Source organism: Cyprinus carpio, chromosome B25 (genome assembly GCF_018340385.1).
Source record: "Cyprinus carpio isolate SPL01 chromosome B25, ASM1834038v1, whole genome shotgun sequence".
Taxonomy (NCBI): domain Eukaryota; kingdom Metazoa; phylum Chordata; class Actinopteri; order Cypriniformes; family Cyprinidae; genus Cyprinus; species Cyprinus carpio.
In genome coordinates this window covers 23,697,184-23,719,963 of record NC_056621.1, presented here as the reverse complement: position 1 = coordinate 23,719,963, position 22,780 = coordinate 23,697,184, and the positions used below count along the sequence as shown (strand labels likewise).

The 22,780-nt window shown below is 41.0% G+C and overlaps 1 protein-coding gene across 4 annotated transcripts in view; it reads left to right on the top strand.

Annotated features, from left to right (window-relative positions):
• Positions 1-19,004, top strand: part of LOC109074181 (CD44 antigen-like) — a 52,322-nt gene extending 33,318 nt beyond the window's left edge. For all 4 annotated transcript variants that reach the window (XM_042752899.1, XM_042752900.1, XM_042752898.1 and 1 more), the window contains one exon: positions 17,968-19,004. In XM_042752899.1, coding sequence (XP_042608833.1) covers positions 17,968-18,083 — 116 coding nt within the window. In that variant the 3' untranslated portion in view covers positions 18,084-19,004. The remainder of the gene's footprint in view (positions 1-17,967) is intronic.
• Positions 19,005-22,780: the final 3,776 nt, after the last annotated feature.

Here is a 22,780-nt window from a genome sequence, read left to right as displayed (position 1 = left end):
TTCTGTCACGAAAACAAATTCCTTGTATGTGTAAACATACCTGGCAATAAAGCTCATTCTGATTCTGATTCTGATTCATCGTCGCCAAGGTGGAAGAAATCAGGGCGAGACTTCTGGACAAACCCTGCAAGGAAATAGTCTGCGACGTCGTTGATCTCTGGGAAAATCTCCCCAACGCGAATGGCCAGTGACCAAACCATCTCCAAGATGGGTGTAGCCTGTAGCCTAAAGTGCTCTATGGAATTATTGTTTAAAGAGCATTACAGAGACCAGATGATGAACCGATCTCATGAGCAAGATTATTATGGACGCATCCCACCCCGATACTCCATGTCACAATACTGCGCGCGAGGCAAATCTAAAGAAAAATATGGCTTATATAAGAGGACTGGCTAGCTCATGGGACTATATGACGGACAAATGTGTTGACGGTAACGATCCACCCATCGTAATGATGGTTCTAGATATGCTGTGTGAATCACAATCCCCGCTCGGGATCACTGATCTGCTGTGTACTTGTACGTACATGGCCGATGTCTGTACCGAGCTAATGAAAGAAAATCAAAAGAATATGACTCCCATGATCAGGACGACGTTGTCAAAATCGTCGAAGTGATTAAAAAAGTAGTAGAAAAAAATTGTCGTAATGTACATCGATTACATCCTAGACAAAAACATGATGGCCTGCCGCGATTTTCTTTTCTGGTTAGATTACCACTGACGGTATTATTAATCCATTTTGTATCCTGTAACAACGCTGTAACCATTTTACTTTTTAGTCTGTGTATGTAACGTCATTAATCCCTTTTTGCATGTTGTATTATATTAATCTCTGCTACAACTCCATTATGTTTTTTGTATTAATATCCATTTTTACTTACAGTATGTATGTTTTCTATCCTCTATTATATCCCTTTTACTTATAGTATTTCTATCTTCTATTATATCCATGTTTACTATCTTTTATTATATCCATTTTACTTGTATTATATCCTGTCACGTCTTTAATAAAAGATTGATTCAAACCGCTTGTACGCGTCATTCTTTTCCAACGGTTGCGCGACGGCAGCATGTCGGAGCTCATGAAAAGAGGCTTATTATACGCCCTCCAACCCGGGCTCTTTAGGTGGTAAAAAACGATTAAAAGACGCCGTCTTGAAAGACAGCGGGGTCCGTCTAAGCGATAAACAGGTTTCAGAATGGCTGGATGGTGAGGATGCTTACACATTACACAAACAGCGCCTATAAAATACAAAACGAAACAGAGTGGTCGTGTACGGGGTCGATACTCAGTTCCAGGCCGATCTAGTCGACATGATCGCCTACGCCAAGGATAATGGCGGTCATAAATATCTGCTGACATGCATAGACGTATTTAGCAAGTACGCCTGGGCTCGTGTGTTGAAGAATATAAGAGCGGTCTCGAGGTCACTAGAGCGTTCGAGTCTATCCTCGAAGAGGGCGTGTGTAGCTGCAGAAATTGTAGACGGATCAAGGAAAGGAATTTTTTTTTTACAAAACAATTTCAAGATGTGATGAAAAAGCACAACATTAATCATTTCGCTACCGCTACCTACCTGATTTAAAAGCCAGCGTCGTGGAACGATTTAACCAGAACGTTAAAAAGTCGTATGTGGAGAGATTTTTAACGGCTACAATTCATCCCGTCGATACATAGAGTTTTACAAGACATGCATGCAGGGGTACAACACCAGTTATCATCGAAGTATCAGAATGAGACCCTGTGGACGAGGGGGGTGAGCAACAGGATGGCGGATAGCCTGGCTATGGCGCCAAGAAAACCTTTCGGACACATCCATTTGACAAGTTTTCTCCATGAAATTTCGTATGTTTCAGCGACGTCGGATTCAAAATCATAAAAGCCGCGACCGTGGTTTTGCTGCAACATCTCATCAACGACAAGCAGAAGGATGAGTGCGAGGGCTATGCGATTAACCATCCTAGCCAGCTGCAACATTCCTGTCTGTTTGACCCTCCCAACTACTACTTCGACACACACTTTGACGAACTTTCAGGCAAGCTGTTTAAACCCTCTTTTCATTCCATCATCACTACCCTCTTGGAGTGGTGCGGGTTAAAATCTCAACCCCATCGTATTCAAGGAACAGTCGGGACTATTCTGGGCGAATTAAAAGAGGAACCAGCTGACCAGCTGGCCCCCATCTTCACACAGATCTTCAACAGATCACTGGAGCTGTGTGAAGTCCCTTCATGCCTAAAAAAACGCTCCACCATCATCCCCATCCCAAAGAAATCCAAAATTACAGGACTAAATGACTATAGGCCTGTGGCTTTAACGTCTGTGGTCATGAAGTCATTTGAAAAACTGGTGCTGGCCCACCTGAAGTACACCACTCAACAAACACTGGACCCCATTAAGTTCTCCAACAAATAAAACAGGTCTGTGGACGATGCAGTAAACATTGGACTGCATTATGTTCTGCAACACCTAGACAGACCAGGGACTTATGTGAGAATCCTGTTTGTGGACTTCAGCTCGGCCTTTAACACGATCATCCCAAACCTCCTCCTGCCCAAACTAACTCAGCTCTCTTTGCCCACCTCCGTCTGTCAGTGGATCAACAGCTTCCTGACAGACAGGCAACAGCTAGTGAGGCTGGGAAAATACACATCCAGCACCCGTACAATCAGCACCAGAGCTCCCCAGGGCTGCGTTCTCTCCCCACTGCTCTTCTCCCTGTACACTAACGATTGCCAATCTAAAGACCCCTCTGTCAAGCTCCTGAAGTTTGCAGATGAAACCACACTCATCGGCCTCATTCAGGACGGTGACGAGTCTGCTTACAGACAGGAGGTTAAAGAGCTGGCTGTCTGGTGTACTCTCAACAACCTGGAGCTTAACACGCTCAAAACAGTGGAGATGATCGTGGACTTCAGGAGAAAACCCCCCTGCTCTCCCCCCCACTAACCATCATGAACAGCACTGTGACTGCAGTGGAGTCATTCAGGTTCCTGGGCACCACTATCTCTCAGGACCTGAAGTGGGACATTCACATTGACTCCATTGTAAAAAAAAGGCCCAGCAGAGGTTGTACTTCCTTCACCAGCTGAGGGAGTTTAACCTGCCACAGGAGCTGCTTAAACAGTTCTACTCCGCCATCATTGAATCCGTCCTCTGCACTTCAGTAACTGTCTGGTTCAGCTCAGCTTCTAAATCTGACCTCAGAAGACTACAGAGGGTAGTCCGGACTGCTGAGAGAATCATCGGTACTTATCGAGAGTGAGCAAAAGGGCTGGCAAAATCACTCTGGACCCCTCACATCCAGCACACTCCCTGTTTGAACTGTTGCCATCTGGTCGACGCTACAGAGCTCTGAGCACCAGAACGACCAGACACAGGAACAGTTTCTTCCCTCAGGCAATCCATCTAATGAACACTTGATAATAACTGTGGAACACATTACACTATTTATATTTACAGACACATACACTTATTATCTAACACACATACTTAGTGTACACTTAAATTATTATTTTTTTGCACATAATATACCTGTGCATACATAACTGCTCATTGTAATATATCTGCCATACAATTGTCAATTTGTATATTGTCATTCCTTACCTACTGATTTGTATTTTTTGTATTTTTTATTCTTTAATTGTGTGTTTTTTGTTCTGTCGTTGTCATTCTGTTGCACTGCGGAGCTTCTGTCACGAAAAATCAGCATAGAACTGGCAATTTTCGGAAAGTGCTGACAGTTTAGCTTGCATTAAACCTTATTCATCGTCGCCAAGGTGGAAGAAATCAGGGCGAGACTTCTGGACAAACCCTGCAAGGAAATAGTCTGCGACGTCGTTGATCTCTGGGAAAATTTCCCCAACGCGAATGGCCAGTGACCAAACCATCTCCAACATGGGTGTAGCCTGTAGCCTAAAGTGCTGTATGGAATTATTGTTTAAAGAGCATTACAGAGACCAGATGACCGATCTCATGAGCAAGATTATTATGGACGCTTCCCACCCCGATACTCTGTGTCACAATACTGCGCGCGAGGCAAATCTAAAGAAAAATATGGCTTATATAAGAGGACTGGCTAGCTCATGGGACTATATGACGGACAAATGTGTTGACGGTAACGATCCACCCATCGTAATGATGGTTCTAGATATGCTGTGTGAATCACAATCCCCGCTCGGGATCACTGATCTGCTGTGTACTTGTACGTACATGGCCGATGTCTGTACCGAGCTAATGAAGAAATCAAAAGAATATGACTCCCATGATCAGGACGACGTTGTCAAAATCGTCGAAGTGATTAAAAACGTAGAAAAAATTGTCGTAATGTACGTCGATTACATCCTAGACAAAAACATGATGGCCTGCCGCGATTTTCTTTTCTGGTTAGATTACCACTGACGGTATTATTAATCCATTTTGTATCCTGTAACATCGCTGTTATAACCATTTTACTTTTTAGTCTGTGTATGTAACGTCATTATATCCCTTTTGCATGTTGTATTATATTAATCTCTGCTACATCCATTATGTTTTGTATTATATCCATTTTTACTTACAGTATGTATGTTTTCTATCCTCTATTATATCCATTTTACTTATAGTATTTCTATCTTCTATTATATCCATGTTTACTATCTTTTATTATATCCATTTTACTTGTATTATATCCTGTAACGTCTTTTAATAAAAGATTGATTCAAACCGCTTGTACGCGTCATTCTTTTCCAACGGTTGCGACGGCAGCATGTCGGAGCTCATGAAAGAGGCTTATTATACGCCCTCCAACCCGGGCTCTTTAGGTGGTAAAAAACGATTAAAAGACACCGTCTTGAAAGACAGCGGGGTCCGTCTAAGCGATAAACAGGTTTCAGAATGGCTGGCTGGTGAGGATGCTTACACATTACACAAAACAGCGCCTATAAAATACAAACGAAACAGAGTGGTCGTGTACGGGGTCGATACTCAGTTCCAGGCCGATCTCGTCGACATGATCGCCTACGCCAAGGATAATGGCGGTCATAAATATCTGCTGACATGCATAGACGTATTTAGCAAGTACGCCTGGGCTCGTGTGTTGAAGAATAAGAGCGGTCTCGAGGTCACTAGAGCGTTCGAGTCTATCCTCGAAGAGGGCCGTGTGCCGCAGAAATTGCAGACGGATCAAGGAAAGGAATTTTTTAACAAACAATTTCAAGATGTGATGAAAAAGCACAACATTAATCATTTCGCTACCGCTACCGATTTGAAAGCCAGCGTCGTGGAACGATTTAACAGAACGTTAAAAAGTCGTATGTGGAGATTTTTAACAGCTACAAATTCCCATCGATACATAGATGTTTTACAAGACATCATGCAGGGGTACAACACCAGTTATCATCGAAGTATCAGAATGAGACCCGTGGACGACGGTAAAGTAAACGAGGATCAAGTGTTTCAAAACTTGTACGGCGATATTAAGAAGACCAAGAGACCCGTATTTAATTTCAAAGTCGGCGACGTCGTCAGAATTTCTAAAGTGAGAGGCCTGTTCGCCAAAGGTTATGAGCAGAACTACACGGAGGAATTTTTCACAGTATCCTCGCGTATTCCGCGTCAACCCCCGGTCTACAGACTCACAGATTATGACGGCGATGTCATCGAGGGGGTTTTTTACGAAAAAGAGCTGCAAAAAATAATTTTGAGTAAAAACAAATCTTTTAAGGTGGAAAAGATTTTAGGTCAGAAAAAACAAGGGAAATCTACGCTTGTTTTAGTGAAATGGCTAGGGTGGCCTTCAAAATTTAATAGTTACATAGATAAAAAAAACTCTGCTGGACTTAAAACACCCCGACATTTAACGAATGAGATCATACCAGCGAAGGACCACCATGGACGATCACGGGTTCTATGTCACGTTGCCGTGCAATGCGTCATCGTCGGTTTATCCTGAAAATCGCATATCCTCCTATACGACCAGGTTAGCAAAAGCTATAGACTTGAAAGGACAATGGGAAGTCGGACTCGCCGAAATCGAATATCCTAGAAGTTGGTACAACTTTGATGACGAAGACGGTCATTTCATCCTACATACGGCCCCGGAACCCCCGGATAGCTAGACCTCCAAAGACTCGTATATCGGTTTTTCTGTAATTATGAAATTACACATAAGCGGTGGGTACTACGCAAACATTCGTACAATCCTGCGTGCTATAAATCAACTTATCACACCAGCGGCCGTATTGAGTCACGACGAATTAAAAAACAAGGTGATTCTGACCGCAAAACCCAACATTTCGGTGAGTTTTCGCGGGAGACTAGCCACTACTTTCGGAACGACGCTAAAACCTCTCAGAGGTTTAAAGTATCATAAAAAAACAGATTTTACCGTAAACGCCGTCATGTACGCCCCTCATCAATGCGATATCAATGGGGGGTTCTACACGATGTACGTCTACACGGACATTATCCAATATCAAGCGGTCAGTGATTCTTACGTCCCTCTTTTGAAATGCGTACATATATCGGGTAAAAGCAACGACTCGGTCATTGCTAGATATGACACCCCGCATTACGCATCGATCAGCAAGGATCACATCACCGACATCACCATAGAGTTGAAGGATGATCAAAACCACCGAGTACCATTTTCTTACGGGAAAGTCATTGTAAAACTACACTTTAAACCAAAAAATGGTTTATTATAGACCCGGAGAGACCGCCAACTATGTCAGCTACTACCGAAATCAGGCCGGCGGGGATTTGTCGGGCTATGCCGGGGGAGGGGTTATGTACAGAGCAGGCTTAGGGGGTCTTTTCAGAGGCCTGTTCAGGATGGCTATACCTCTGTTAAAAAGAGGATTTAGCATTGCGAAACCCCATCTAAAATCGGCTGCTAAAAATATAGTATCCGACGTCGTCTCAAACGTATTGACGCGATCTCATAACGATAAAGCTCAAGACGGATCCGGTCTGATGGTCATGGCGCGTAAGAGGATGTCTAAACCACCGGGTATGAGTAGGGCGTGGTCAGTGGGGAAAGAAGAAAACAACACTTGGACCAAAGAAACGCTCAGTCGTACGCAGAAAGCGTAAGATGTCTGTTAGTCGAAAGGCGTCAATCAAGAGAGTCGAAAAAAAACATTTTCTGACATGGCGTTATTGCACCGCATGTCGGGGGAGTGCATCAAGTCCGTGGATAAAATAGCATGCGGGACTCATTTTCTCGGGGTTCTACCGAGCGATCAGCTACCCAAAAAACCAGTGAGGATCTTACCGTCGTTCTGCGTCGTTAATACCCACCCTGCTCGATTGCCGGGTGAGCATTGGATCGCCATTTATTTAGCCTGAGAGGGGACCGCTTGTTTTTTCGACAGCTTCGGCAATCCGCCCAACAGCCCCCACTTTCCAATCAGCATCAATAACTTTCTAGACGTCAACGACGTCGACGTATTATATTCCGACAGACGCGTCCAGGATTATTCATCGGATACCTGCGGACAGCACTGTGTGTTTTTCTATATCATTTAGCCAGAGGTTGCGACTATAACCACGTGATGAAAGTATACACCAATGATTATATTAAAAAGGATAAAATGGTGTCCCTCTTTGTGAAGAGATTGAGACCGCATGTTTGTAATGATAAAATGTTATCATGCGTTCATTGCGTGCAGACATGTTTGACGTATAAATAAAAAAGCTTAAACCATTATATTTCTCATTGTCTTTTATTTATTTAATCATAAGATACAAATTAATGCTCACATAAAATCTAAGGAGTCGTTACATTTCCAGCCATTGCCCTCGGTTGATAGCCGGCGATTTAAACGGCGAGTCTTCAAAATCTGGATCCAAGCGAGGTGAATATCTCCTCCCCTTTTTTTTATAAGGTCTAACAGACGGCGATCGGGGTTCTACAGGTTTACGCTTTAGAGTCGAGTGTCCGAACTGCGGAGCCGTGCGAGGTGAATATCTCAGGGTCTTTTTTTTTTATAAGGTCTATCAGGAGGTGATGCGGGGTCTACTGGTTTACTCTTTAGAGAGTTAATCGTGCGTCTGACCTGTTGATTCAGCACCGTAGAAAAAGGTATGTTTAATTCGCCAAAGGCACGTAGAAACTCTGACCATCCTGGAGGTCTCCGGTCATCCCTAACGTTTTGCGGGGCCGTAACATTTTTTAACAAATCGACCATGTGCGAACCTTGTGTTTACCCCTGAACACAAACTCCCCGGATTCGTTCCACAAGCTTAGTCCTTTAGCTTTAGACATCTTGTCTAATATGTATCTGCTGTTTTTCACACTTCTCGATGGCACATTCTTCAGAACTTCAGCGACGAGAGCCTCCTTGGCTTTACCGTCTTCAACGTTAGCGGCAGTCGGCGATTCGTCTTTATGACCGGGATCAAGATCGGGTAATGAAAGCGTTAAAACACCACTCTCACGATCCCCTTGTTTAACGATGATCAAAAACCTGCTCAGGGTATGGCTGTAAAGTTTGACTTTATCGTAAGGATTCAAATCAGCGCGGCGTAAAATATTTCTTATGGCGCCGTCCAAATCGCTCTCCACGGTCTGTTGAATGTTCTCGCGAGCATTTTCACTCGTGAGCTTATCCAGTTGATGGTGAGGGACTAAATACATCTTTTCGGCATACTCCATCCTAACGATTCGCTATCAAGCTCGTGAGAAACAGCACGGCGACGCTTAGGAGCGGTAACAGGAACCCTCCTTTCTGGTTGAAGACTCGTTTCTTGGCCGCTATGCCAATTTTTTTATCAGCTACAAATTTAATATCCACTTTTCTCTTTTTCAGTTTTTGGTACTGTTGCCTGCTGACCGGAATGACGCCACAGAGGATGTTTAGAGCCACTTCGCAGAGCGCTTAAATGAATTCGTCGAACGCCGATTGTAAAATAAGGCGTTGTTGTTTAGGAGTGGCTTTATGTAGCCGTTTTAACACCGGAAGATGCTTACAAAGTCTGGCGGACATGGTTATCACGCTCTTCTTTTTTTCGGGATATAAACCACTTGATGGTCTGAAAGCAATCCTGTTCTGAGACGGTACTGCTCCGGAGTTTTTGCTTTATAGTCTATCATTAGATAGCCGAAAGTTCGGTCGACCGCGTCGTGATAACACTCCATAAAGTATTTTGTGTTTCCGGGGTAGATTTGACGACCTAGCATCGCCACTTGATGGACGTCCCGTTTTTAAACAGGATCATATAATTGGCGTTTAAGCTGATGGTTCGGCTCGACTTTTGTAAATAGAACTGAGATTACGATGGTGGCAGTATTGAGTGAACACGCGCTGCAGTTCGACGTTAGCGCTAGCTTGGTCCATGAGATCATCGACCACGAGAAGGTTAGCGGTGGTAACAGGTAGTAAATCATCATCATTCAGACTCTGGTGGTATTCCTTGTATAAATTTAATGTCATACAATTGAAGTAAATCATCGTACAAAGTTTGCCAGCAATCATACAACCAAACAATGTTTTCAATTTTCTTTGAAATGATATTCAAACCTTCTTACAACAAAAGTTTTACAAAATAAGACTTTCCGGAATTGGACGGTCCAGATACAACGCAGCTGAAAGGGTGTTGAAGTCTGAAATCAAAATCAGACACATCCTGAGACCCTCTGTGCATCGTCATCTGATCAGTAGCCGTAAGGAAGCGTGGTATAATCGCTTAAAAGCCGACGTTTATCGTAGACGACCTTAAACCTTTTAACGACTGATTTGTTTTGTAATGTGAGAGTCTTTTTATCTCTCACAATGTTTTCCGTCTGAGCCAGGATGTATTTGGATCTATCATGAGATGTCACTTAGCTGTCAACCAGACCAATCAGGGATTCGAGACAGATAGCTTTGGAATTTTTAGCATTCAGAGTTATGCCCTTAGCTTTCATGGAAACTTTACCTTTGACCGTCTCGAAAGCATACGATTTGGGACCACTGGAACAGAAGGTCGTTATATGGTCATCGGGGTCTAATTAGCTCGTCAGCTCCCCTAAATGATCACCCAGAGGAGGTTCCCAGTCGCCGTTCCTAAACATGAATATGACGCTGTCTGTGTCAGAGTATAGCAGTCGGTCGCCTAGTCTGTCCATCAATTCGTACAATTCCAGTCGGGCGTGTGCTGTAGTGAAAGCACCTACAAAAACATTCACGTTGTGCACCTTGCAAACATCGTCTTTGTCGGGTTTATGCTGGACTAGAGCTAAGTCGTCTGAGACGAATGAGAAATAGGCCATCGAGTCGGTGTTGCCAAAAACGATTCTGGTGAAATCTTCGGGCTCGCTCACCAGAATCGTTTGAGGTAAGTTCGGTCTTAAAGAGAAGCGTCCCCACAAACTATTCAGAATTAATTTAGTGATTGCCCTTTGGGCGGCATTGTACTTGATTTTTTCCAGGTCGAGTTGAATACCCTCTTTTTCAAAATAGTCACGAATGTAAGCCTCTTTCTCAGCATCCGTGACGACGTTCGAAGGGTAGCCCGACGCTTGTTGTTTCAAACGCAAGAAGGTTTTTACGTATTCGGCAAACAACATGTCTGACCGTTGTGGAAAATGCCAAACCTCGTCTATCTTGGCTATCACATAGCCCTTCTCGATGGCTTTTAAAAGCTCGATACTGACCCAAGAGCCCGAGAGCGATCTTTCCTGGTCCGTGTGGGTACAGATCAAGGTCTGGTTCTACATAGGTTCTACATAGCGGAAACGTGAGTTTTTCCTCGGGATCTGAAAGGGAGGACAGCGTGCAGTAAGTTGCGGGGAGGGTACACGGTGGCTTTGATAAGTCCGTAATAATTTTCAATCGGTTCGAAATATGCGAAAATTATTTTGGGGTGTCCGATCGGGTAGCTTTTCCTGGCCTGACAGAAAGGGTACAGACTGGTGAAATCCAGATATCTTATTTTCTCATCGCCGCTCACTTTGTGGTGTAGTTTATAGGTTCGGCCTCCGTAAAGCGCATCACGCGGATTCAATCTCTCTGGGGCGGAATAATCGGCCATAAATTCTATCACAGAGGGATCCGTCTTTTTCATCCGATTCCATTCGCATTCCCACAGAACCACGATTTGCAAACCGTATGCGTTCCTGGTTCCTGAGAACCCCGTAGGGTACTCCGGACAGGGCGTGCGTCTAAATTGGGTTCAAAGCTACAGCAGTGTCCATGGAAGACGCACCCCCCGTATTCTAAGCCGTGCCTGATGCCGTCCTGCTCGTAGTAGCTGTCTAAAAAGTACTTACCGATCGATACTTCGCCGTGGTTTACGGCGTGATGAACGTCCACGTTTTGAGTCTTTTTTTATATACTCGAGCCATTGGATCGAACCGCTTGAGTAGGACTTATTCTGACAGATGTACGCTTTGTTATGCGTCAGGGCGAGCGTGTTTCTGGCGAGATAATGTGTTTTGAAGACCCCCGTTGCGCAGCTGGCGATCGTCGTGAACCCAAAAGGTTCGAGTTGGGTGCAGTGTAGGAATGACGTCCTGTACTTCTTACATCCTTCACGCAATAACACGACGTTGTTAACGCCGTAGTCGTACAGTTCTTTCTTGAAGTTAAAGAACTCACCCTTCACCGTGCTGTACCACGTGTCGAACTTTTCTCGGTCTTTATCTGACATGTTCTCGTAGTTGTAGAACTTTTTGTCAGGGTACGGTACGACGTAGTTCTCATTTTCAACCCTGTTGAAAAGATGGGGGAAGTAGTCTTTTTCAGTCGTTGTCAAGTCTAACGCCGCGGGCATTTTGGCGAGAGCGAATGGGAAAAATGAGTAGCTATCGATGTATCGTTGGGCAAATGCGTCGTCGTACATCAGGAGTAGTTTGCACCCTTGCATTATGACCTCAAGCACGATCCCTGCCTTGCAAAAATACTCCAGAATTAGAAAGGCGTCAAATCTGGAGCCGTAATGAGCAATGAAGCAGTAGCCTTTGTATCGGGGTTGTCTGAAGTGCTTGATTAGCTTAGCGATGCAGTCCGTACCGTAGGCAGTAAATTTCTGACCTTTGAATGTCAGTGCGCAGACAAAATTAGCCTCGTGGCGGCCGTTTTCGTAACGTGTTTCAAAATCGTAAAATATGTATTTTTCACACGGTTCCTTAGGCTCTAGAGGTTGTATGAAGCATTGATGTGCCCCATCGTCCATCAGACGCTCTCGACAATGCACACATTTGTCTGGGGCGCATATGTGTTTGCTTTTCTCGTTGCCCGGTTTAACGCTGTAACGTCTGTTACATAATTTGCAGTATTTGATCATATCAAATGCGGGGTATTCCTGACCGGGAGGTGGGTTTTTTTATGCATTTCGAAACAATAAGTCGATTTACAGTAACGCAAACAATCAGGGCAATGTATGATTCTTACAGGGGACCTGTAACATTCCGCATTGAAACAGATGTTGCAGGCGTGCTTACATCGATGGGCACTGCGGTTGGTGTAAGATTTGTAGCAAAATGGACACACAAATGTTGAACCGATGAATGCCTTCAAACTCGTTATCATGTAGTAGTGGTCGTCGTGGAGATACAGGAAGACCGCTTTGGATGGGGTTCGTCTGAATTTTTGTAGGTTTCTAAGATCATGGCATTAGATCTGTGAAATACGATGATTTTAATGCCTAGCACTTGTTCAAACGAGGCTATGTCGCCGAGACCGATTCGGTCTTAGATTGAGAAGCCAACGCTGTTTTGGATGACGGTACCCAATTTTTCTAACTCACTCTCGGGGTGTTGGGGGTTAAGAAAACGGGCGAGACAGATGGAGAAGCACAAATTATTTGAAATATTGGTCGGGCAATATAAACTCGTCTTTTTCCATTTGATCACCTCATCAACAGCCAAGTCCACAAGTTTCCGACGACGACCGCCGCCTTGTCTGTTCATGGCTACGGAAGCTTCAAATTCTACGGTTTGGTCAGATAGTAACCAGTCGTTGCTCTGTAAAACTTTCAATTTGATCCATAAACCCATCCACGTCGTAATTATTACCGTGGGTTAAAATCCCACTAACGGGCGTCTGTAAACTGGGAGCCGTCAATGTGATATTGATCACCGGAGAATTTTGGTCAAATTCCCTAGCGAAATTCACAATTCCAGTAAGCATGACATGTAAGCGGATGTGGTAAGAGGCCAAATCTGTAGAGTTAATCTCTCTCAGATTCGTAGTCCTTCTCAATGTCAGGATATTGAAACGAGGTTGTGGTAAAACATGATATCCGTTAACGTCCTCACCCTCGCGAATCAACCTATCAACGTCTGTACGGCTTAATCGAGTCTGTGTAGTAGGGTCGACATTACCTGATACGGACGGTTGCGAAGTATCATTACCGACGGGGTGCTCTGTGTTGTCAGGATCAGCCTTGGTACACGCTGCCGGTGGGCTGTTTAAAACACCGCCGTGTTGTACAACGGGATCGTTGTCTAGGCTTAGCAGAGGATCAAACAAATTCATATTTGGATTTACGGCTAATTCAAAAAGATCCAAAATAGCAGGGGATTCTAGATTAAACAAATACTGTTCTAAAGAGTCCGGCAGTATACTTAGCATTTCGATCTCGTCCGGCGTCAGTTCTGTGGAGGATTGGTCTGATTGACATAAGCCGTCTGACCCGTCCATTTTTAGATTTCAGACCAAAACACGTACTATTTACAAAATCATAGAGTTAAAACAAGCATACATGAATGATTACAAATTTCATATAGCATAAAAAAATCATAAATTAACTATTACAAAATCAGAATATGAAAAGCATATATGACTTGTTACAAAATCAGAGTATAAATGAAATATCGGATTATATGTAAACAAAGTATAAAAAGCATACATGAAATATTAAAAAATCATAGCAGACGTGCGATATAAGAATTACTCAGAATACATCTATATTCAATTTGACTCTGTGGTCTCATCTATGATGGTGAGAATAAGGTGATGCAAAATGAGCACCAATTCCCGTTGGTATTGACTCACCATACGATCATTTCTATCAAACTGCTGATCAATTGTTGATCTCATAGCACTGACGCGACGGAATATTTCATCGGCCAGATCGTGAATAAAGCGATCCTGCGCATCGAATCGACTGCGTGTCTCGAGGTGATAGGCACGGAGCTCGCCGTGCAACGCGTCTAATCTGCTATGGGTTTCGATTTGTCTGTCACGAGACTCGCTGCGCAACGCAATCAATTTGTTGTTAATATCATCTTGTACGTCACGGAGTTCGACGTATTTGTTGTTTATGTCAACCTGCGCGTTGCGAAACTCTTGACCAAATGATTCTATCGAATTAATGGACCTATGAGTCGGAGGCAGATCATCGAATGGTTCATCAACCGGCTGACGCGCCGGAACTTCTTCCACTTCTACTTCTTTCAACGACGGTGAGTGAGAAGGATATGGTGTTTGACCCACGTTGGTGGTTGACACCTCGTCACGCTCGCTCGTCCAAGTACTCTGGACCCAAGCATCGATCTGAGACGTACCCCAGGTAGTCACGTCATCCTTATGGCTTCTACTCGAGTCTGCTGGCTGTAAAAATAAAAATCTTAATGGTTTGACTCCGTCGGAGTTTAAATGCAAATAATGTGGATAGTCTTACCATAAAACAGCTCGGTCTCAGGACTGGTCGCCGGGCTGTTCGGTGGTGTCAGACAAAGAGTTTTCCTCTTGTTTTTCTGAAATCCTATACATAGCGAACTGAATTGAAGCACGGAAAGCTAAGCACATGTCGACAGGATATCCTCGTCTTTTCAAAATAAAAGTATTTTCAACAGGATGTCGTCATATTTTCAAAATAAAAGTATTTTCAACAGGATGTCACCGTCTTTTCAAAATAAAAGTGTTTTTTTTCATACAAACAGTCTGGCGGTGATTGGGACATTAGATGCGTCGATATAGTCAAATAACACATACTTTATGAATATAGTGTTAAAATATCTCTATCAGCAGTTGAAATAAAACAGCATAACATGAAGAAAATTACAGGAATGAAATGTAATATGGTTTAAAGACGCTATAACATCGTAGATTGTAAAAATAGCATAACATACTTTGATCAATTAATAGTATTTAAATATCACTACCATAAAATAAAATAAGACAGCAAAAACTTGAAGAAAATTACAGGAATGAAATGTAATATGGTTTAAAGGCATCATATACTGTAAAAATAGCATAACACACTTTGATCAATTAATAGTATTTAAAATATCACTACCATCAGATAACATGAAATGATAAAATACTCATTTTACTCAAATACTACTTTTATCCATTGTCTTGGAGAGCAATTGTCTTGGAGAGCCGTCCGAGAAAGTTTTCTGGTTCAATTGATCGTTTGAACACGTCAAATTTATAAAGGTGCCCGTGTGAAAGAAATCGGTGTTGAGTGACCGCTAGGTGTCATCCTTGTTCTATGAATGAACTTGTTCAATAGGTGGGAACTGAGCAAGGGTCGCACCGTGTCATCATAAATTCGTGGGCACGAGAGATGCTAGGGGCTGACCAACCATGATTCATAGATGTACCCATCAGAAAACTGTCAAAAACATGCTACTCCTGCATGTGATACGATGGTTTTAATTAACAATGTCTTTAAAGATATTATGATTTTGTTTATCTGAAACAGTCGGTTTCAGTATATTTTTTATAACCGTTTCATTTATAAGCTTTTTTAAAAGAACAGAATGTTTTTCAACCTTAGTTAAATTGCTTTAGATTATGTATATTATATAAAGGATAGAATATAAAGAACGGCATGGTTTTCAACTTTAGACCTGTTGTAATGAGGCACAAAAAAGGAGGGGGTCTCTTCCATGGACACTGAGAACTCGCGCTTGCGGGCACGCGCACTCTCTGTCTGTCTGACAGCGCGGAGGCTCCCTATATTCTGAGACAGGGGTAAGGTCATTCAGAGAGAGTCTGACAGATGGAGCTGCAAGCCCGTTTCTCGCAAAGCTGAAGCTTCTGTCTAAAATAAGGTAGGCGGATTGGTTTCAGTATATTTTTTATAACCATTTCATTTATAACCTTTTAAAAGTATAGAATGTTTTTTTCAACCTTAGTTAAATTGCTTTAGATTATGTATATTATATAAAGGATAGACTATAAAGAACGGTGTGTTTTCAACTTTAGCATGATAATTTATATTATATTATATAAAGGATAGGATGTTTTATATATGAATGTGAAATAACTAAAATGTTTTTTCAACTTTAGCATGATAATTAATTATATTATATAAATTATAGAATGTTTTATATATAAATGTAGAACACACCGATCCCATTTATATACTGCTCATGAATGTAATGGGAGTGGGACACATACACACACACACACGCATAACCATATAACTGGGACAAAGTTCAAACAACCGGCAAATAGCTTCTGTCAAAACCACATGATCGATGCGTGGGGAGGGTTCGTATATCGTAAAACTAACCATCAAAAACCATGATTTAGAACTAACTAGGTCAATAGGGTAAAAGCTTCTGTCAAAACCACATGATCGATGCGTGGGGAGGGGTCATAGGTTAACCCATGAACTCATTCGGAAAGTTCAACCCATCCATCATAAGGTCACCGGAAGTTCAACCTGTCAAAAGGTCAAAGGTCAAAGTCGTACATCATCTTGACACAAGCTGTATCATAATTACTACTACTTACACAGATAGGCAGTCCAATCCAGGAAACAAAACAGTGGGCAATCCAAAAGGCAGAAAACAGGGTAACCAGGCAAAGATCATACACAAGAAGGCAAACAATGGCAATGGGAATAACGCTCGGTAAGGCAGACAGGCTGGCAATACTTCGCAAAGTAACCGTGGCTAAGGCCATGCTTAAATGTCCACCAAACAGGAAATGACAGGTGAAGCAGAGGGAGCGGCACACAGTCAGTACTCGGGCGAGGGCTCCCTCTGCTGGCGTGGCGTTACAGCCATGCTGTTTCTTTCTTCTTCTTTTGTTCATTAGTTGTTTACATGATTAGTGCATATCGCCACCTAATTAATGGCTGTGCAATCATTTTTATTTTTTTCCCATTTAATCTTTAATCCTTGAGAATGTGAATTATATTGTTTGTTTTATGCTAATTATATATTAAGTCATATCAGATATGTATTTTGATTTAGAATTTAGACATTATAGAAAATGCATAACAAAATATAACATAATAAAATAAATAAATATATATATTAAAGTTAAACATTACCTTGTCATAGTGTTTTATAATTTATACAGATAACTCTTATATATGCCAATAAAAGAAATAATCATATTAGAATAATATATTACCTTTATTTATTACTTATATTAGCGCTTCCTCATTAACATATCAAATATATATATATAAAATAGGCTATATTACATATTGTAATATTATATAATGTTGTGCGCTATCTGTCACGCACACTGAAGGCTCGCTGAAGTGAACTAACCCTGGAACAGAAGCTGCTCCGGAGCAGGTTAAGTTCAGAGAGTGAGTTGCTATGACTACTAACATACCCTGAAAGTTACCTCCGTTTTTGGAACCGAAAGTTGAGGTTATCCGCTTACTCTTAAACATACCCGGGTATGTCACATAACCTGCTTTCTGGAATACCCCCCTGGACATATATAACTGTTTTGCTGATGTTTAAAGTGTTACATAACCAGGAGAGGTGAAAGATTTCATTTTTTACCTTTTACTTCCATAGTACCTATTAAAATCTATGTCTGAAGGAGAAAAACAATAAACAAGTAATACCAAAAAAATCTAAAAATAATATAAATATTATGTACTTGCTCCATCAGTTTTACTAGTTTTGAAGACAAGTTTCAAGAAAAACTTTGTCAAACTAATAATGATGGTTGTCTTGGGTTAAATTTGTGTAAATATCTATAATACAGCAGGTTGAAAAAGCAATATTTATTTATTTTTATTTTTTTCATAAAATCAGTGTATACACTAAGTTGTGCATAATTGTCATTTGACAGAAGTCGCAACACACCGACCAAATGCTGGAGGGGAAGAGTCTGAAAATTCAACATCTGAAAAAACATTTGTGTCTGTCACGTTGGTGTGGGTTTTTGTGTTGTATTTTATTTTGTAGTTTAGTCCTCTTTCCTGAAGTCATGTATTCCCTTGCCCTCATGTATCTTGCCATGTACTCCCTTAATCAAGATGTATTAAACTCCATGCACTGCTGCACAAATGAACAGCGGCTGACTTGGAGCACTGCATGCCGCTTAGAAATTCTGTCCGACTTGTTATTTCTATCTGAATGTTATTCTTCTACAGATGGCTCTGTATTAAGCAGTATATAAAAAGTGTTTCTGTTGCTCATGAAAACGTTTCTGAAATATCTGTGTATTTGACAAATATTGCATTTAATTCACTTCATCTGTGATACAGAGCATGCAGACACCACGCGAGTGTCACTAATGGGAGCAGAAACTGTCTGAGTTGATGTCTCTGCTTTCAAATCCGCCCCCAACTGCAAGCAGCAACTCTTGCCAATCGTTCTGTGCAGCAGAGAATGAAGTCAAATGTGCCTAATATGTCATGTTATGACTGGTTGATTTATGATGGGTGTTTTAAAATACAGTTGTTTCTGATTGGTGGGATTGTGTCATGTGACCTGTATTGTTTGATATATAGACCTGATGTCTTCCTTTGTCTCTTATTGAGTATTGTTTTTATGTAACCACTGTTTGGTTAGTTTGTTCTTGTTCTAGTTCTTGTTTCTCCATGCCATGCCAAGTCTTTATTAATTGTGTATTTGCTCACTTTTGGACATCATTAACCTGCACTAGTGATGAAGTTAGATTCATTTCTGGGAACCGGTTCTCTTCCGACAGATCGGCTCATTGAACCGGTTCAAAAAGCTGATTCACCGGTTCCTGACGTCATCAAGCAATAACGTCTCTACGCATCACTCAATGCCATGTTGTATCAATGAAAAAATCTAATAAGTAATTTGTGTCAACACATATTGAAACATTCAAAAAATAAAGTTATTTGTGTAAAAGCATATTGCTGATTATAATCATATAATTCACTTAAGTTAATGGTGTTTGTGGTCACAGTTTCATTCGCGGATCCTTTATGTAAGATACGACTGACTGACCAATATTGACTAGCCTACAACTTGAATAAGAGTCCTAAAAGTTTCAAACCTACAGCACACATTACAGACAATGATGCACAAACGCAGATAAACTGCAAAAAGAGATGTGTTAAAAATGACACGTTGTGTAGAATGTTAACACATATATTGAGTGTGCTCAGGGACAACACATGTTGTGTTGAATTTAACACAACAGATGTGTAAGCCATTTTAACACACACATTATGTCAGGCAATTAAATACTCAGAGGTCTGATTTTACATTGAAACAGGCAGATGTAAAAATATCAACAGTCGAGTACAGAATGCATGTGCACACAAAGTACAATAAAAGGTTGCAAATTTTCTCGATGGCTGGACAGACTCACTGTGATGTACATTATTTACTCATTCTTAAATATACGGACGATGAAGTGCAGGCACTTGTAGCAAATGCAGCACTGCCAGTTGTTGTGGGAGATTCTTAGTCCTCCTTTCCGTTCTTTCAATCGCTTTACGTATACATCGACATTCTTGAACCCCTAATTGACAACACTGCTTTTGTGAAAAGGTCATGAAATGTTAACAGTTATTAATGCTTGCACTTTAAATTAAATTAAAATGTAGCAATTGGCAAAATCTTGTATGCAAATAAGGTATGTTTACATAGGCCTGCTTTTTTGAGTACATAGCAAACAGCACATACGATGCACAATAGGCCTTTCGCACCGCGGGAACCTTTTCATAGTACCAGAACTAATTGTGGAACTACCCACTCTTTGGCAATTTCGCACCACTGGAACTGGGTGCGATTTTAGTACCAGACTGCCTTTTTTGAGAACCAAATTAGCTCCTACTCCGGAGCAGGGTGTAACCAGCACAACTGGTACTACCCATGACGTAAGTAGACATTGATTGGCAAAACATGTACGAAAACGCCCTCACCCGCCATGATTTAAAAAGCCATGTAAACATACAGTAAACTTTGTGTCAACTTATTTCGCAAGTATGACGAACAGCAATAAATATACGGACGATGAAGTGCAGGCACTTGTAGCAAATGCAGCACTGCCAGTTGTTGTGGGAGATTCTTAGTCCTCCTTTCCGTTCTTTCAATCGCTTTACGTATACATCGACATTCTATGTCGATTATTGTGAAACCTGCGAGACACAACAAAAACACAGCTCCGATCACAGCGTCCTCCATCCTCCTGTTGTTAACGTTGTTCTTCTTTGTTTTTGTTGCTGAACGCCGCACACAAATGATGTCGCTGTCGATCGGCTTACGTCACTTCCTAGTACACAATGTCGGTGTGAATGCAACCCTTAAAATGGTACTGAGAAATAGTTTGCGGAAAATTGTCCTAGTACTTTAGTACTGTACATTTAGTTCTGGAACTAAAGCGGTGTGAAAGGCCCTTATGATGGTGAGTGCATGTCGGCACACTCATAAAAATTATGCTTTGAAAATGACACTTTCTGCAGAATTTAACACATGCAGTCTGTGTGCTCAGGAACAACACATGTTGTGTCAAATTCAACAAACAACCTGTGTTTTTCTTAACACATATCTGTGTATATATTTTGTGTTACCTTTAACTCAACTAATGTGTTATTCATCTTTACACAGAAATGTGTTGAAACCTTTACACACAGCTTTGTTATAGTTACACATCTTGCGTCAGATGTGTTATATGTTATTTTTGATCAATCTGAACAGATTAGTCAGACTTTACATTTTGTTTGAAATAACCAGCACAAAAACTCAAATGAAGATAAAAAACATTAAATCCAGAGGTAGAATGTTCAGGTTCAGAAAGTAAAAGTCCTCCTCAGTATTTTGTTCCAATCACCTGGATTTGCTAATTAGCAGTTTTTTTTTTTTTTTTTCAGCAGAGTTGGGACCAAGTCATTCCTATCAAGTCTCAGGTAAAATCCCAAATCCTCAAAGAGTTAAAGTTAACAGAGGTGGGTAGAGTACCCAAAAACTGTACTCAAGTAAAAGTAAAAGTACTTATAGAAATATTTACTCGAGTAAAAGTAAAAGTACTAGTCTGAAGAGTTACTTGAGTAAGAGTAAAAAAGTATTGGATAAAAAACTACTCAAGTAGTTAGTTACTAGTTACTTTGGGTCATATACTGAATTATCTATTGTCTATTTTTATTTAGATATATAAAATGTATGTAATGTGTGTGTGTGTGTGTGTGTGTATATATATATATATATTATATATATATATATATATATATATATATATATATTTCATCAGCCTTTACTCCAGTGTTCAGTGTCACATAATCCTTCAGAAATCATTCCAATATGTTGATTTACTATCAATAATGTTCTTTTTAGCTTTATATCAAAGAATCCTAAACAAAATGTCATAGGTTCCAAAAAATATTAAGCAGCAAAACTGTTTCCACCACTGGTAATAAATCAATATACTGTATTAGAATTATTTTTTGAAGGATCATGACTCAAAACTGGAGTAACAGCAGATGAAAATTCTGATTTGCTTCACTGAATTAAATTATATTTTAAAGTATGTATTATATATGTATAAATAACCTCTGACACAGAGAAGAGTGAAAACTCCTCACGCGACGGTTAAGTTAACGAACATCTGAACAAATGCACATTGACGGATCTTCTTCCATCTGTTCTGCAAAATGTAAACAAATGTATATTTCTGCAAGCATAAATATTGTGGAAAATCAATATTAACTGTGTCTAGGCGAAGGCATTCCTCCTGGAACAGAGCTAACGCGGGTTTGGAGGTTGGAGGTTTCATACTCTGTGACAGCTTATTTAATGTAAAAATAATATTTTATTTAATGTATAAGCAGGGGAGTCATGCACTCATTATTTTTGAGAGGGCACGAGTGGGGGGGGGGTCGTCATGTGACACACAGCAGCATATTGGCAAATTATTATTAAGCATTATTTATTTATGTTCATTTTTATTAGAAACATTCCCAGACGCATGAACTATATCATGAAATGGCTCGATTCTCACCTGATTATGTCAGATAATATGCGATGGTCAAATTTTCACTGACAGCCTAGAGTTCAATCACTCTCAAAAACTCCCATTAAAATCATGAAACTGTTAACACTGTGAAATCAACTTATTTACAGATTCGTACACACACACTTTGTTGTTTCTGACGAGAGAATTCGCCAGGAACAGGTATTCAGTCAGCGAGCAAGTGAAGGAAGCACCGGCATTTTAGCGATGACTCATCGGTACACCTTTGATAGGCCATTGCATTCATAAGCTCAACAGAATCTTGTGTGATTGGTTATAATGCGCAGTCTGTCTCTGGCTCAGCGCCAGCCAGCGAACGCAGATCTGAATTTACCAGCTGATGATATGACTCGCTGAACGATCTCACGTCAGTGTGATTGTATCAAATATAGAAAATATTAATTGCCTATTTTTGTCTTTTGGAAGCTGCATTCAACTTGGCTCCCCTCTGTTATAATTACACGTACAACAAACTAATGTCATAGTGGTATCGTGTACTGTAATCAAGTTATACCTGTTGAACCGTAGACAGCACACGCGGTGTTCATCTAATAAAGATCTTCATCGCTAGCAAACAATAATCTTTGCACATTTGCTTTCAATTCAGTGCAGAGCCAAAGCCACGTTTTTAACGCTCTTGATGTTCTTAAACTTTCTGTTACAACTCTGAGTG